The sequence below is a fragment of the Microtus ochrogaster genome, chromosome 1 (genome assembly GCF_000317375.1).
Source record: "Microtus ochrogaster isolate Prairie Vole_2 chromosome 1, MicOch1.0, whole genome shotgun sequence".
Taxonomy (NCBI): Eukaryota; Metazoa; Chordata; class Mammalia; order Rodentia; family Cricetidae; genus Microtus; species Microtus ochrogaster.
Window position 1 is genome coordinate 105,343,515 of NC_022009.1, and position 15,865 is coordinate 105,359,379.

The window sequence follows — 15,865 nt, forward strand, 5'->3', positions numbered from 1 at the left end:
GGGGGAAATGGGAGGCGGTGGCGGGGAAAAGACGGAAATCTTTAATAAATAAATAAATTTAAAAAATTAAGATAAATTGAAAAACAAACCTACATTATGTTTTCAGAAGTGACACAATATATAAAGCCTATGAATGACACTAAGGTGGCCTATACTACAATACCCTCATGGGTACCATGCTGAGAGTTCCTAGATATTATCATGTAAGCTCCATTTGAGAAAATGCTCCACAGGGTCAAGCGCACTCAGAACGTGGTGGGGTGGTGCTTGGGGTGAGCTTTGGCTCATCCACCACATCCCTAGGTTATCTCATTTCTGTGGTCTGTTCTTTCCTAAACATAAACCTACAACAGGCCCCCTGTCTGTTTACAGCCTCATTTTCATACCATCTCCCCTAACATGAGCCTCTGGTTCCTTCAGGTGGTGCTGTTTGGGGTACTTTACTCTGTATGGTGTTGACCTTTTTCCCACATGCTTTCTCTAATCACTGATTTAGGGGAATTCAGTTCATGTTTTCAAGTGCCACTCAGACACACTACTTTCAGAGAGCTCACAGCACTGCTAGTACACTGCAAAACAAATACCTATTGTACTGTGCAATACATTACACATGCAGTTGTGTGTAGATGTTATCAGAAACTGGTCTAAAATGAGCAAACTAATGAAGAAATATGTTTCCCCTTGTCATTTGGCATAAGTCCACTAGATGAACTTTACCCCAGCTTCCTCTCTAGCATCTCAGAATGTTCTAAGGTGAATAAAGTATAAACAACTCATTTCAGATCTTAAAAATGCTGCACTCACAGATATGTCCTTAGAAAACTTATCCTTCAATTCAGTTTCCCAAACTGATCAAATATATGGTTAAGTGCAGTACATGGATCTCATCAAGTAAGTACAAGACAGTGACTGGGTCTTAATGAGTACCCAGTTCAACAAAAACATGGGTGCTCTAATGGGATACATAGAGAAATCTGATTTTTGTTTGTAAGTCACAGTTATTTTATCTGACACTATGAAATATCTAAAATAAAATTATATTTATTATTATAAAATACCCTATTAAATTATTATTTTATTTATAATCTAAAATAAAATAATTTTGTATCCAGAGTTACAGAATGATCCCAAAGACTTGCTTAGGGCCATTAGCTTCTTTCCCACTGAGTCATAGCTTCAGTCTTAAATACAAATACTTTATAAATTTCTATCATTAAAACAAACATGGAGTCCGTCAAGTCAAGGCTTTAAGCCTCTCCATCTTGGTGAATTCTATTGTATCCTGTCCTGTCCTGTCCTGTCCTGTCCTGTCCTGTCCTGTCCTGTCCTGTCCTGTCCTGTCCTACCCTACCCTACCCTTCCCTACCCTACCCTACCCTACCCTACCCTTCCCTACCCTACCCTACCCTACCCTACCCTACCCTACCCTACCTGTTACACTTATTTCCCTCCCCATGTTGGCGATTTCTATTCTTTCCACTCTTACTTCTCTGCTCACCTGGTAAATGCAGAACATTCTCTTGAGGTAATTTATAAGTCAGCTATTCTTAGTGATATCTTCTCTGGTCAACCAGTCTCCTGTGCTCCTGTAGTTTAAAAATGTCCACCTCCCGAACTCAGTGTCTAGAGCATGTGTGATACACAAACTGTTCAATAAATGCCTTTCAATTAGCACAGCTAGGCTTCTGAATCTGCTTAAATCCTGTGTGTCTAAATCTTCATTGTAAGAACAGGTAGGTAGTTTGGTGGATCAGTTTTTGATATGCAAAATGCCATGTATGTGCAAAAGGGTATTATAAGCATATTTGTAGCCTTTGTGACCCCATTTTAGGAAATCTATTTAAGTCATTTTACTAGCCCATAAAACCAAAGGATGAAGACAAGGGTAAGAGACAAAGCTTATGAAGTGCTATCAAGAAGAGCTGGCAGACAACTGCCTGCAGGGCTTTCCTTCTCTTAAAATAATGCATCATTAATTTTTCAGCAGTTACTGGAACCTAATTCGAACCACTAATTTTTATTCTAAATACAGAGACAGAATTTATAACGCACAAATTAATGCAAGAGGTTTACTCATTTTTTTTCTACATAGTAAGGACATGGGTTCTCAAATTTGTAATAATTGCAAGCTCTTGGCAGAATGAAGACAGATAATTTCATAGTTTTTCTCAATGACTGCATTGCTGCACAGCGTTGTTCCACTCTCAGCACCTTCCTATTTTCTGACGACTACATGAAACAGATTACAGTAGCCATGCATGCAGCAGCAGACTAATTTAATTCCAGCTCATTACAGAGCTGCTTTTTGTGCATCAAGGTCATAACTTGATGGCTTCACAAGCTTAGATAAATCAGGTGTTAAGCAGACAGATCTCTGAGGAATGTAAGAATGTTCTCATTTGCAGTTCTCAGCATATCTTATTATTTATTGCCAAAGAAATGACTGATTAACTTTGTCATCTTTGCTCTGTGTTTTTTTTTCCCTCCCTCAGGCTGAGGCAGCCTGCCCTCTTCTGCAGTACCAGATCAGACCTATTTAAGATGATGTCTTTGATCACAGACACGAAGTACTTGCGATCCTAGGCTTTGATGAAATGTAGCTCCACTGTAATTTTATGGAAGAGAAACAGAAGCCCAAATGATGACTGACACTCAACAAAGAGAACCAAACTTACTAAGAGTTTTCCTTATTCTTTGTCAGCATGTATTTTTACACACTAGAACGTACCAGAAGTTAAAGAGTCTGGGTTTTACTTTAACATGTAACAGTTAAAACCCACTATTTCAATTTTTTAATCTATTAATTAATTTGCCCAAAGAATATATCATGCAGATGAAAAGATAAGTTTTAAAACATCTTTCTTATGTAATTCCAATGCTATGGTTTGTAAAATTCCTGACAAATTTTCACTTGAAAGAGATTTTACCACTAAAAATCACCTAAATAACACATTTAGTACATGCAAAATTAACACATTAAACATCAAGAAAAAATTACATGCCTCTAGGTTTTTATTAATCATATTCCAACACCAGAGACTGAGACTGTGTCAAATCATACTGATTTTTTTGCACACAACAACCTCATAAATTATTCAACTCATTAGTGTTACTAAAAAGGAGGAAAAATTCCATCACTGAAAAGGCTATTTTCCAACTGAAAAAGGTCAACTAGAAGTTTTATTAATAAAATCATGGAGAAAACTTTCAAAATCACTATGAAATAAAACTGTCTTTTGTTTCCTTAGAATTATATCAAACCCTGATTATTTACTCAAAGAAAAAAATTAATCTTATTATTTGAGACTCTGAAAATAATCATGAACTACAGATGGTTATTTCTTCCCATCATGGAAGTACAACTTTATTTTAATCTAAACCATGTGGCTGGATTTAAGATATCAAGAAAGATCAGGTGGTCCAAGGCATTTCTACTAAGCCTGAAGTCCATTGCCTCTCCTTCACTTCTTTTTTTTTTTTTTTTTGGTTTTTCGAGACTGGGTTTCTCTGTGGTTTTGGAGCCTGTCCTGGAACTAGCTCTGTAGACCAGGCTGGTCTCGAACTCACAGAGATCCGCCTTCCTCTGCCTCCCGAGTGCTGGGATTAAAGGCGTGTGCCACCACCACCCGGCCCTCTCCTTCACTTCTGTCACCCTCATGTAGACTCCTGTCTTCAAACTCATGATCTACACTAACAGATGACTCAACTTGGACTTTGAAGTGCAGACATGTTTTGCCCACTAAGGAAGGCCACCTGTTTAAGAAACTGAATGAGTCTCTCTCAGTTTACAAGTCTTTAAGAATTCTATTTTATTACTGATTCCACTTTTTTACCCACATTGGGAGTTACCAGTATAAAACATTATTTGGTTCCTGAAACATGGACAAATGAAAAATAGTTTTCACCACAAGCCAAAGTGGAGATTGTGCACATTCAAAGCCAAATGGCAAGTCAGGATTTAAAACATTTTATCATAAGGAGGTATAAATGATGCAATTATTTGACAAGGAAGAAGGAATACATTGAATGTTACTTTACTTGTCTTAGGTAGTCTTTGGGAATTTGTAGCTCTGTCCTATGAAGGTTTCCTACAGGTCTTCCTAACATCACAGGTCTACAAGGTAGCTTTTGGTCTGCACCCTTTGCATACATAGACACACTGATGTTTAACAGAGGGTATTCAGACAATGGGCTGGGTTTTATATAGCTTGGTTTTTCTTTTTTCTTTTTTGGTTTTATATAGATGTTTTGAATGTAAAACTTTAAAAACAGAATCTGCTTTCAATTAAGTCTCCCAGCATCTATTTTTATTGAAGGAAGTGCTTTGTAATCATTACTGGCAGTTACTTCCTCTTTCTTCTGAAGTACTTTGTGTGCAGTTTGGGAAACAAGCAGGGCTAGAAGTAGGGAATCCTGGTTGTTTGCAATCTTCCCTTTATTTGTCTATAGATATCCCTCCATGGAATACTTCCCATTTTCCTGTACCCTGCTCCTTTTCTGATTCTCCTCAGTTCCTGAGGTCCACAGATGAGCCCTGATGAAGGCTTGAAAAGGTGTACCCTGGAAGTGTTCAGGGGCGGAGATCTGTGGTATGTCGTCTTTGGACTTCCATAACACAACCTGAACTCTGGGGACTGACCATCATGTGACTCTACCATAAAAACTGTACAAGTGCTTTAAATATATGTGGCCTGGATATGATGTTGGTTACTAATACTTGTCAAATAAAAACACCCTTCTTTCTCTTTACCAAAGAACCAAACGCAAGAGAGACAAAGGAACCTGAATACTGTTCATCACCTAGCATTTAAAATTAATGAAAATAACATCTTTAAAATTACCATTAAATACACAGACGATTTGCTAGCATGGCTCATTTATTTCAAGATGTAAGTAATATTTATTTTAGTTCAGATTTATTAAAAATAGTTTTTATGAGATTAAAATATAAATCTTCAAAGGGATTTTGAAGGCAAAAATACAAATCAAACACAAAGAGACCCATTTTTTCCCCCACACAAACAAAAGGATTATTTTCATAACAAAGCCCTTTTGAAGTAACTTGTAGAGTATGGGTGGCAGCCTCTACAAAATTAGTTTTTATAACTATTACCAATACACCTTAGTCTAACCTCTTTTACAAATCATTTGCAGACAATTCTACTTTCCAATAAGGTAAATTCATACTGAATTGGTGAACAGATTTAAATTAGTAAATAAAGCACACATGTTTAATTCCAGCATTCCAGAGGCAGAGACAGAGGCAGAGGGAGGTGGAACTCTGTGAATTCCAGGCTAGGGACATCCTCACAGTACTATCAAGTGTATGCTGCCTAAGTAGGCAGTATTTCTATGAATCATGAATGTAACAACCCACTTTCAGTTGGCTGCAAATCCTTAGGGTGCTAAAATCCTTACATGGGTTTTAGAGTTGATTTGAAAATTCCTTATAGTGAGGACTCGTATGATTTATTGAAACATTTTTAATGTTTACTTCCATTGTATAATTACTATGTAATTTTTCATAAGGTAATGGTTGAATTGAAACCCTTAGGTACAGTGTTTATTTAATAATGATTTATATCTTTTACACTCACTTCATTAAGAATAAGAGTTGTATGGCACGATACAAACTATATAATAATGCAAAACTATTTACCATATGTGGTAAACTTTAAAACAGATAGTTCACTTAATTACTCTCAAGTAAGTGAAAATAAATATCGCAAGTAACTCTACGATTAAAAGTGGACAACACAAACTACATGGACAGTGCTCACTATTATTACCTCGGAATATATGGCACAAGAAATTCTGATATAAGCAGACTTAAGCTTATTAGAGCATTTAGATGGCTAAATAGTGTCAATGAGATGGCTCAGTGAGTAAAGGTTCTTGCCATTAACTCTCATAAATGTGGATTTAATCCCCAGGACTCACATGCTGAAAGGAGCAAAATGACTCTCCTTTCACTTCCACACATGAGCTACGACACGTAAACATATGTGCCTGTACTTGTGCATACACGAGCCTGAGCACACACATACAATAAATGTAGCAAATTTAAAAAATGGGCAAATAAAATGTAATTGAGAAAACTTATTAGACAACAATCTAAAGTAAAATTTTTATTAAACTATAGTAATGTTTTTCTTAAAAATTTTAAAAAAGAGAATTGGGGTACAGCTTTTTTGCAGTGTGGTGTTTGATAACACTGGGAATGTATTGTTAGGCACAAACTTCACTAGCAATCCATTGGAAACCTGGGAGCTGAACTGGCTGAACAGAACAAGACTGTCAATTAATTTATGTACCATGTGTGTGGTGTATGTATATGCATTTGTTTGCATGTAGGCAACGTGGTTATGTGATCACATGCGTGTATGTGGATGTGGGTGTCACCAATGTCTTTGTTGATAACTTTCAACTCTGTGAGTATGTGTGAATGCATGCATGGAAGCCATGGATGTCTTCCTTGATTACTTTCTATCTTGTTTTGTAAAACTGAGTCTCGGAATCTAGAGTTTATTAAATGCTTAGACTGACTGGCCAGGGATCTGCCTATCTCTGGTCCTGCAATGATGGGGTTACAGAGGTATGCTTCTGTCCTACTTTTAAGTGGATATTGGATGCTGGGATTCTGAACTCAGCAAGACTGACTGACTGAGCCATCTTCCCAGCCTGATAATTTTCTGAGCTTAAAATAAATAGGGTGGAAATATTATGTTAATAGGTTACTAAAAACATTTCAGTTATATTTGTAAATCGAGATCATTATATAAGCCTATATATAAATGGGTACACACACACACAGATGTATAAAAACACAGGTCTTGCAGCAGGGTCTGTGCAGTACCCACAGTAGAAAAATAAACAAAATACACATCCACACTTGAGTACAGGATTATAATATATCTTTACATGGCTTGTGATCATTAAAGTTTGAAAGACATTGAAAAATCCATGTCACTGTAGTTTTAGGCTATTTGAAGGGATGTTAGGTTATGACCAGATGTGAGTATTTTATCCTTTTATATTAAGATGAAGTCTCTCAAATAAATCTAAGAAATATGGAGTTTGGTTCTACCTTGATAGCGCTAAAGGGCAAGGTGAAACAATTCTGACACTTAGGTTAGTATTACCCAATATTGCAAAACTAAATTCTTACTATCACAGACCCCTCACCTCAGAAGTGATTCTGCTTTTGAGGCAGTGGCACTCACCATACTCAATTGCAGATTTGAGCAGTGCTTCAGCATGTGTGGAGCCAAATGCATTTCGAACAAATCTTCTCCTTCGTCGAAGATCATCTTCCCAGTAATCCAGACGCCAGAAATCATGCAACTGACTAGATGTGGGAAATAAATGACATTAATGTTAGTAATAAAAAGCTGAAACAGGAAATTCATTTGTTCCAAAAAATTAAATTTTACTTCATTGGTATCTATGGAAAATTAAGACAAGTGTGTTTGTATGAGTATTACTATCACAACAAGCAGTAGTTAAAACAGCTGCATTCTCGTACTTTATTCTCTCACCCTGTAAACACGTCACTACTTTTCTTTTTTTTTTTTTACAGTGTTCTTTTCTCTACCAAATATTGATTATGAGGAGTTTAGTAACAAATGCAACATCAAATTGCAAGCATTAATAGCAGTTTCCTTTCTTTTACAGTTTATAACAAGCTTGTAAATCAGAGTAGACCTCACTACAGATAGTCTGCAACTTAATGTCTGTAGCTTAGTAGACTAAATTAAGAAGAATAAAATATTGCCCATGTGGATCCGGTGGAGAAATGATTAAAATGATGTGCTGAAATATTCATTGAAGTAAATCCCTGCTGCCCATAGCAACCTGAGAAAAGTGCAATTTTATCCATTATTAATAATACCAAATTAGAGTTGCAAAAAATTTCCAGTATGTGGTAATTGTCTTGGTAAATTATTATTCTAGTGCTAAGAGTCCTCAGATGATTTTACAGCTTTCAGCTAATATAAACCATTAACAAGTGCGGTTATCATCGGATAACACTGTCTTGTCCATGCTGAACCATTATTAAAACCCACAGTGCATTTCAGGAATTACTTGACACATGCACATTGCATGTTCAATGCAGCATTTGTTATGGGGCTTTGCTTCATTTAACTTAAAGAAACATTGGTGGTAAATACCTCAGCTTAAAAAGTTAGGTTTTCTGTTTATAGAATGTAGACTAATATAGTAAAAAAACATGATGCTGTAAGTGAGCAGCACTGTTGATAAAAACATAGTCTATTGTAGTATCAGTGGTGTTTTTAACTACAAAGTCCCTTCTGAGACTCATGACCTTTACTTAACTGTAAGTGCCGGGCTCCCAAAATTCAAATGGCCCTCAGCACTGTCTTCCAGGCTCCTACTAGGATGGTCCATTAAGTACTGCCAACTGCTTTTCTATTCCAAAGTCTCAAAGTCTTCCATATTTCTCTAACAAGCAGCATGGTCAGGCCTGTCACAGAAATATCCCACTCCCAATAAGACCTTCTGTCTGTGAACAGACACCACGATCAAGGCAACTTTTAAAAAAGAAAACATGGCTTGCTTACAGCTTTGATTTTCTTATTTAGCTTTTATTTTTTATGGTAATTGAGTTTTTTTTATTACAACACTGTTTGGCCTATTAACTCAGGCTTCTTTTTATGTCTTAAATTAATCCATTTTTTTTACTTTCAATTACTAACAATTTTATTTTGAGGAACATTAAAAATCTATTTTAAATCAGAAAGCCCATGTCATTTCCAGTTCATCTTCCCTTCTACTCATGATAGGCCTGACTTTTAGATTGAAGCTTTTTTTTTGTTTTTTGTTTATTTTATTTTTTTAGTTTTTTTTAAAAGAGGTAGATTATTCTCATAAACTTCACAGAAGACTGAATTTACAAGATAAAACAAAATCAAAGATGGTAGGTAATCTGTTGTTGGACATTTAGCAATAAAAATTATTCAAAAGATTAGATAAAAGGTTAGAGTCAGAACAAACAGATACTTTACTAAAACACATGAGACATTCCACACATTACCATATACTAATCATTGATATTAAGAATTCTGTGTATAACTCGGGAGGCAGGGACAAGCAGATCTCTATAAGTTTGAGGCCAGCCTGGTCTACAGTGTGAGTTCCAGGACAGTAAAGACTACATAAAAAAAACTCTGTCTAGAACCCTGGCCCCTTCAAAGATATTCCATGTATGCAATTTAACCCTGCCCAGATCACACAAAAGCATGTGTCTAACAGATTGGAAATTAAACATTATCTTCACATGAAGAGGCCCTTTTATGAAACCCATGACTTCATACACTAAGAGACTGCATGATAAAAACTGGAGCTTATGTCTTTTCTTTTCTTTTTGCAGTACTAGGGATTAAAATTAGAGCTTTGCACATGCTAGGCAGTGCTCTACCACTGAGCCACATACCAAGCCCTGAATTACACTTCAGTATGGTGTGATGCTAACTTGAGTACCTCAACTATATAATTTAAATGGGTAGATTGTATAGTATATAAATCATATTAATAAAGCTATTATTAAGATAAAGGTGTCATTGTTTCTGTTTGGACACACTATAGATTATACTTCTCCCATCTACACTATGGATTATACTTCTTCCATCTACTTTTCTTTTTTTCCTTCTTTTTTTTTTTCTTTAAATAAGGCATGATCTTGTTATGTAGTTCAAGATTGCCTTGACCTCGTAGCAAGGTCAATCCCACTGCCTAAGTGTGTCAAATGATGGGAGACAGGAGCTGGCCACCATGTCTATCTTTATGCATGTTGAAGAAAGCATGCTGATGTGACTTTTGGGCAGTTATTGTGAGTGTCAGCCAGTCACTTTCACACAAGGGTCCCAGGGACAGTGGATAGGGCATAGGGTGCGTGCCATGTCTCTTTCCCTTGGCATACCATCTATTACTTAAGATGTTAGAGTGACTTTCGGGAGTACTGCCGCTCTGAGGGCCTGTGCGGGACGTGGGTGTGGATGAGAAATAAGTTGTTTTTGTTTTTTTTTTTTTCAAGACATGGTTTCTCTGTAGCTTTAGAGTCTGTCCTGGAACCCTCTCTGTTAACCAGACCAACCTTGAACTCACAGAGGTTGCCTCTGCCTCCCAAGTGCTGAGATTAAAATTGTGCACCACCACCACTAGGCCAAGATTTTCTTGAGTTGAATCCCTGAGGTGTTCAGGTTGTTTGTTACTTCAGTATAACCCAAGAGATAAGTTTGTAGGAAGCTAAGTATGACAGGCCAATGGGCACGGATTTAATCATTCCACATCTGCTAGTTTTTTCGGTCCTCTTAAAATCCAAATGAGAAAAGCAGCACTATTACACACCCTCATATGAAAATAGAGGCCAGGAGGGGTTGCTGTTCTCAATATCAAGCAACCACTTAGTGGCAGAGCAAGCATGTGCTCTCTGGTACGCGGATTTCTTAGCTACACTCATTGTAAAGGCAATTGAGAAAATGAACTCTCTTAAGGATATGGCACCAAAGACAGCTATTCCCGGCCTCTTTTCAAGAAAAGCCAACTACCCTGGATGAACACTGGCAATTATGGGAGAGATGCAGTGAACTTAGTGAACTTTAAAAACTTAAGTTACTATCATCTAGCAATATTTATGAGGGATATAGTTATTTTTCTTTTAAAAGCTTGGATTCGTACACATTCACTGTATGAAATCATGGGTTTCATTTAGTCTCTTTCTCATGTCTGTCTTGTACTTTGGACATACTCACCAAACAAGGTACATCTTAATTCTACTATCAGTGTGAAGGGGAAGCATGTCTATTTGATAAGGAGAGGAAAATCACTTAAGGAGAAATCTTTATTCTTCCCTTAAAATAATTAGTTATATCAAAGATGTCAAGTACTTACATTTGGAACCATGCCAAAGAAAGGCCTTTTGCTAGATTCTGGGTGCTGAGATGTTTGACTTTTAATTTGATTTTGATTTTGTTTTGTTTTGCTTTCTTCAGAGAAGGCAGATTTTTAAGGAATAAAAAAACCCACTTCATTTATCTACTTTTTTTTTGCCTTTTGTGTATACCACCACATCCTTTAAGTCTGTTTTTCTAGTAGCATAAAGAATAAAGTGATTTCACAGTTTTCAAGGGGTAGCGGTTTCAATGTGAAAATGCAAGATAAGAAAATCTGTCCACAAGAAACTGGGGTAAGGTTCTGGTTAGTGTTCATATAAGGCAGAAGCAGTCCTTTTAAGTGTGATGGCCAGGGAATTGAGTTTCATTCTAATAAAAGAAACATTTGCTGTTTAAAGATCATAAGACTACTGGGACGATTTTCAAAATCCTTAATTTATTTTAAATAAAACATTAACATGTGTTTTAAAGGAAGCTCACCATATTGCTCAGGTGAACTGTCTTAAGACACCCAGCAGGCCTTAGGAACCTGAAATTGCTAGCCTGCCTTTCTGTTGCAAGAAATCCGCTAATACCCACCAGCTGAAACTGGCCTATCAGAGTGGCCTCTAAGGAAAGCTCCCCTCAAGATGATTAAGACCTGTGCAAGAGGGAGGCAGTGACTCCTAGTAATCCAAAGTAACCTGGAAGATAACCAGCAGTCACACTGCATTCACCTGTGCTCTTCTGAATACTGCAGACTCTGCAGAGTTGGTAACACCCTCTTCCAAATACCTCTAGTACTACACCCTCATCATTCTGAATTAGAAATGACCTAGGGAACAGAAATTCCCATTCATCCACAAGACACATTTCCTTACAGACCTCTCCATTTTCCGTGGCAGCTCTGGCCTGCTGTCTGCACTGCCTACTTTGTATTTGAGACCCTTAGGATTCGTGTTTTGTAAGCCATACTATTTTAGGTGTTAGGTATTGGCAATCTGGAATGCTGAAGCTGCTTTAAACTATCTTCAGGACCATTTAGGTTAGTGCTCAATAATCACACAAACAGGCATTTCTACAAAGCAGTGTACAAATGAGGACGGCATGCCTCAAATAGGCATCAAATAAACACATGACACAAACTTACTTCTAATTTTGCCTACAAGGTATATACATTCCCCTTAAGAACAAATTTTTTTTTTTTTTTAGAAATTAGAAATGGATTGGACACGTAAAACAATTCCTAGAGGTCAAAATCATTTTTGGGGGAGGAGGAGGTCATCTAGTTGCTTATTTTCAAGTGATTTCAGTGCACTGGTGAAGGCCTACCAAGAAAACATAAGCCTTGCTTGTGCCTTCAAATTCCTAAGTGATATCACAATCTATTAGTCTCTTTGCATTTCTAAAGAAAGTCAGTGATATTTCACACAGAATATGAAAAAGAGTATTTTAGAACTGTTCAGAACACTAAAGCAAGAGGTTGCTCATGGTTGTTCCCACCACGTCCTGATGCCCTTCTTGCACACAGGCTGTGCTCTGCCACTCACTCTGCATTAACAAGAGCACTCTTAAACACGAGTACATGTAAAAATGAAATTAAGTCATATGGACAAACAGTTTGACAAACTCACATACATAATTCTAAGGGGAGGTCTAGTAAGAAAAACCAGATTCCAAGTGACCCAGTTAGGCAATCAGTGACACAGATGAAGGACCCCCTTCCCCCCCTCCCTGCCCCAGCGCGCCACCAAGAAAGGGTTTCCTGGCTAGAAAGAACTCTCTTTGTAAATCAGGCTGGCCTCAAACTCACTGAGATCCCCTGCTCTGGCTCCCAAGTGCTAGGATTAAATGTGTGTACCAGCACTGCCACTGGGCAAGATGAAGTCTTTAACTAACATACACTGACTGTTTTGAGTAGTATTATAATCATGGGGAAGCCGGAAATTACTCTCTTAGATATTTTCGTATTCCATGTCCCCACCTCATCTGTGGTCCAGGATAAACTACAATTCATTATGTGGCACAGGCTAATCCTGATCTGACCATCTTCCTATGGTAGCTTCCTAAGTGTTGGCTTTATACCTGTGAACCACCCTGCTGGAATTGAGATGTTTTGTAGTTTTTTTTTTATTTATCTACATACATTTCATAAAATATCTATATTAGATATGCTTTCTCTATTATATAGTAAAGTAGTATATAAATACACACTACATAGTAAATACACATTATACAATATAGTATACAAACTATACACACTATTTCAAAGACAAGGCTTAGCATTGTGTTAGAAGGCAGCTGACAACACAGCAGCTGGCTTAGGGAGCAGCTCTCTATTTTTGTGGGTCACTAGCATTCTGAATCGCTTCTTTTTTTTGCTTGTGTGTCAGTGCAGCCTGTGACTACATCTCCAGTTATTCTCAGTGTACAAGAAGAAACCGAACAGCTAGAACAGTAGCTAAAGCCTCTAGTACATACCAAATGGTTTAAGAATTTTCAGTTAAGTTTATGGGATAGAACCATGGCTCCTAACTTCACACTGTTGTTTAGCAACAACAGCAACATAATAACACTAATTCCATTGATAATATGAAACAACTAAAGTAGAGAAACACAAATTTGAAAGGCTTCAAAGAAATACTATTTAGGGTAGGTCAAAATAGTGGGCCAGGCCTGTGATCCCAGCTATTCGTGAGGTCAAGGCAGGAGGATTTCAAGTTCAAAGCCTGCCTACATTACAGAGTAAGATACTGTCCAAGAATAAACAATCAAACAAACAACAACAACCACAAAAAGAAGAAAGGTCACTCCTCAAAAATAGTCAACAGAAAATATAACCATTTAAATAAAATATTTCCTTTACTACTTTGATAAAAACAAAGTAATTAAAAATACTTCTGAAGGCTTGCTATGCACAGCATGCTATTTAGGCAGGAAGCTGGCTGGGGATCTTTCATTTTCAGCTGTTCAGAATCATTAGTTAACCTTCCCCGTGTCTCACACCATAAGAAGGGGATTTGCTGGACCCGAGCTTCTTCCTAGTACAGGCACTTCTGACAGACAGTATCAACACCTCGGTCCCTTCTCTGCACAGACATCACTTCTCTAATTGTTCTCTTGCATTTCTGCACACACTGCAATTCTGCCAGTTACAAGTCCAGGGATCTCTACTTTGCTGAATTTAGTTTCTTTCTTTTATCCCCCAAATATCTCTCTCTCTCTCTCTCTCTCTCTCTCTCTCTCTCTCTCTCTCTCTCTCTCTCCTCCCCTCTCCTCTCCTCTCTTCTTGTGTGAGTCCAAATGTCCAAATGAATTAAAATTAAATAAAAAAATTAAAATTAACTGGGCATCAACCTCACTGATTTTTACAACAAAGATATTCACACTGAAAAGCCAATACACACATGCATGCCTTACAAAAGATGGAAAGCATAGAAAGGCCAAAGGTCAGGTGGCATATCAGAGAACATTACATCCTTAGCCATCAAAAACTACCGCAGTGAATCAAGGGAGATGGAATAATAAAATGAGTTTCCTCAGCCAGGAGTAGAGCCCTGTCCAAAACAGACCACTCTAGCTGTGTTCTTTTCTTTTGCAGAATCCAATAAACTGCCATTATATTCCTTTTAAATGGTTCCATTACTGGATTCTATAAGAGCTTAATCTCTTGATAATTATAATAAATGCTTGTAATCAAAGTAGGAACCATTTAGAATAGGAAGGAGAAAAGCTGTTTTCCATCAAACTCACTGTAGTTCTATGACTTCTGAAGCATTCAGCTACAATGCAGCTTTCCGTCTAATTTGCTAAAATAAACATTTAAGAAAATACCGGATCAATGAGACTTTGACCTGAGGAATTGTTGCACATTTTTTTTGGTCTTAGATTTTAAAAAAGTATTAACAATTTTAAAAAAAGGGTATCTTTGTTTTAGCATACAGATTTCTAAAATTTAAGTGATAATTTGATTACAGACAGTGTTTCCTCGGGGAGGAAACACAATAGTTACTTTAGAAAATGACTCTGGTGATGAGCTATCTACAATGTGGTAGCTTGAAGGAACTATCATTTTCCTGGAGCACAGCACATCTCAATGCAGAAGTTAGGTCTGGGCTTTCTTGATAAACAGTGCTAGGTCATGGAAGTGATTTAAGGCTGGAAGTGACGGGAAATGACTACACAGGATCGGGATGGCTTTCATCTGCACGGATTTCACTTCTGGCTGTGAACAGAAGAAGCCAGCTGTGGCCAGGGTAGGAAGAAACTGTCACCCAACCTGTGCTCCATTCAAGAGAGAACTGTTTCATTTTTTAAAGTAGTCATTTTTTAATAAGTCTTAGTTAAGAACAATCCTTTCTAAACATTCATTCATATCTATATACAGGGTTTCCACCAACTGTCAAAAGTGATGGATCTAATTTACAACTAAATAAAAGTTTGTGCTCAGTTTTGGAAATAAACAGAAGTATGAGGGGAAAATTAACAAAGAGAAGGAAAATATAAAATACAACGCCTTAAAGGCAGAAACAAGTACATTTTACTTGGTATTCCTAGAGGCACTAAGAGGGAATCCATGACTGAAGAGCAAGACTCCTTTGTGAGAACCTGTACATTTATTTAACTAGGCGCAATAATTGAAAATGACCTTTAGCCCACCCTTCACCACGGTCTTACAATGATCTAAAATGAATGCTAGACACTCTTTAAAGGACATTACTTAAAGTCATTACACAGGACGGAGTATTAAAGCAGGGGCACAAAGGACAGGTCTTTGCTCATCAAAACGTAGCATAGGCTTAAGGAGAGTTGGAAACACACTGAGAATCTTTGTCAAAAGGCTGACAACCAAAATCACCTACTCTTTTACAATGGCTAGGGACAGTGTGGTTGTCACACTCAAGGGGGCTTATTTAAGGCTTGATGGAGAGAATGATCAGTGGAAAAGATTTTACAAAGTAGAAATGCTGCCC

The 15,865-nt window shown here is 37.2% G+C and overlaps 1 protein-coding gene across 5 annotated transcripts in view; it reads right to left on the reverse strand.

Annotated features, from left to right (window-relative positions):
• Nbea (neurobeachin) overlaps positions 1–15,865 on the reverse strand; it is a 494,560-nt gene that overhangs the window by 187,772 nt on the left and 290,923 nt on the right. For all 5 annotated transcript variants that reach the window (XM_005344001.2, XM_026778835.1, XM_026778862.1 and 2 more), the window contains one exon: positions 7,224–7,348. In XM_005344001.2, coding sequence (XP_005344058.1) covers positions 7,224–7,348 — 125 coding nt within the window. The remainder of the gene's footprint in view (positions 1–7,223; positions 7,349–15,865) is intronic.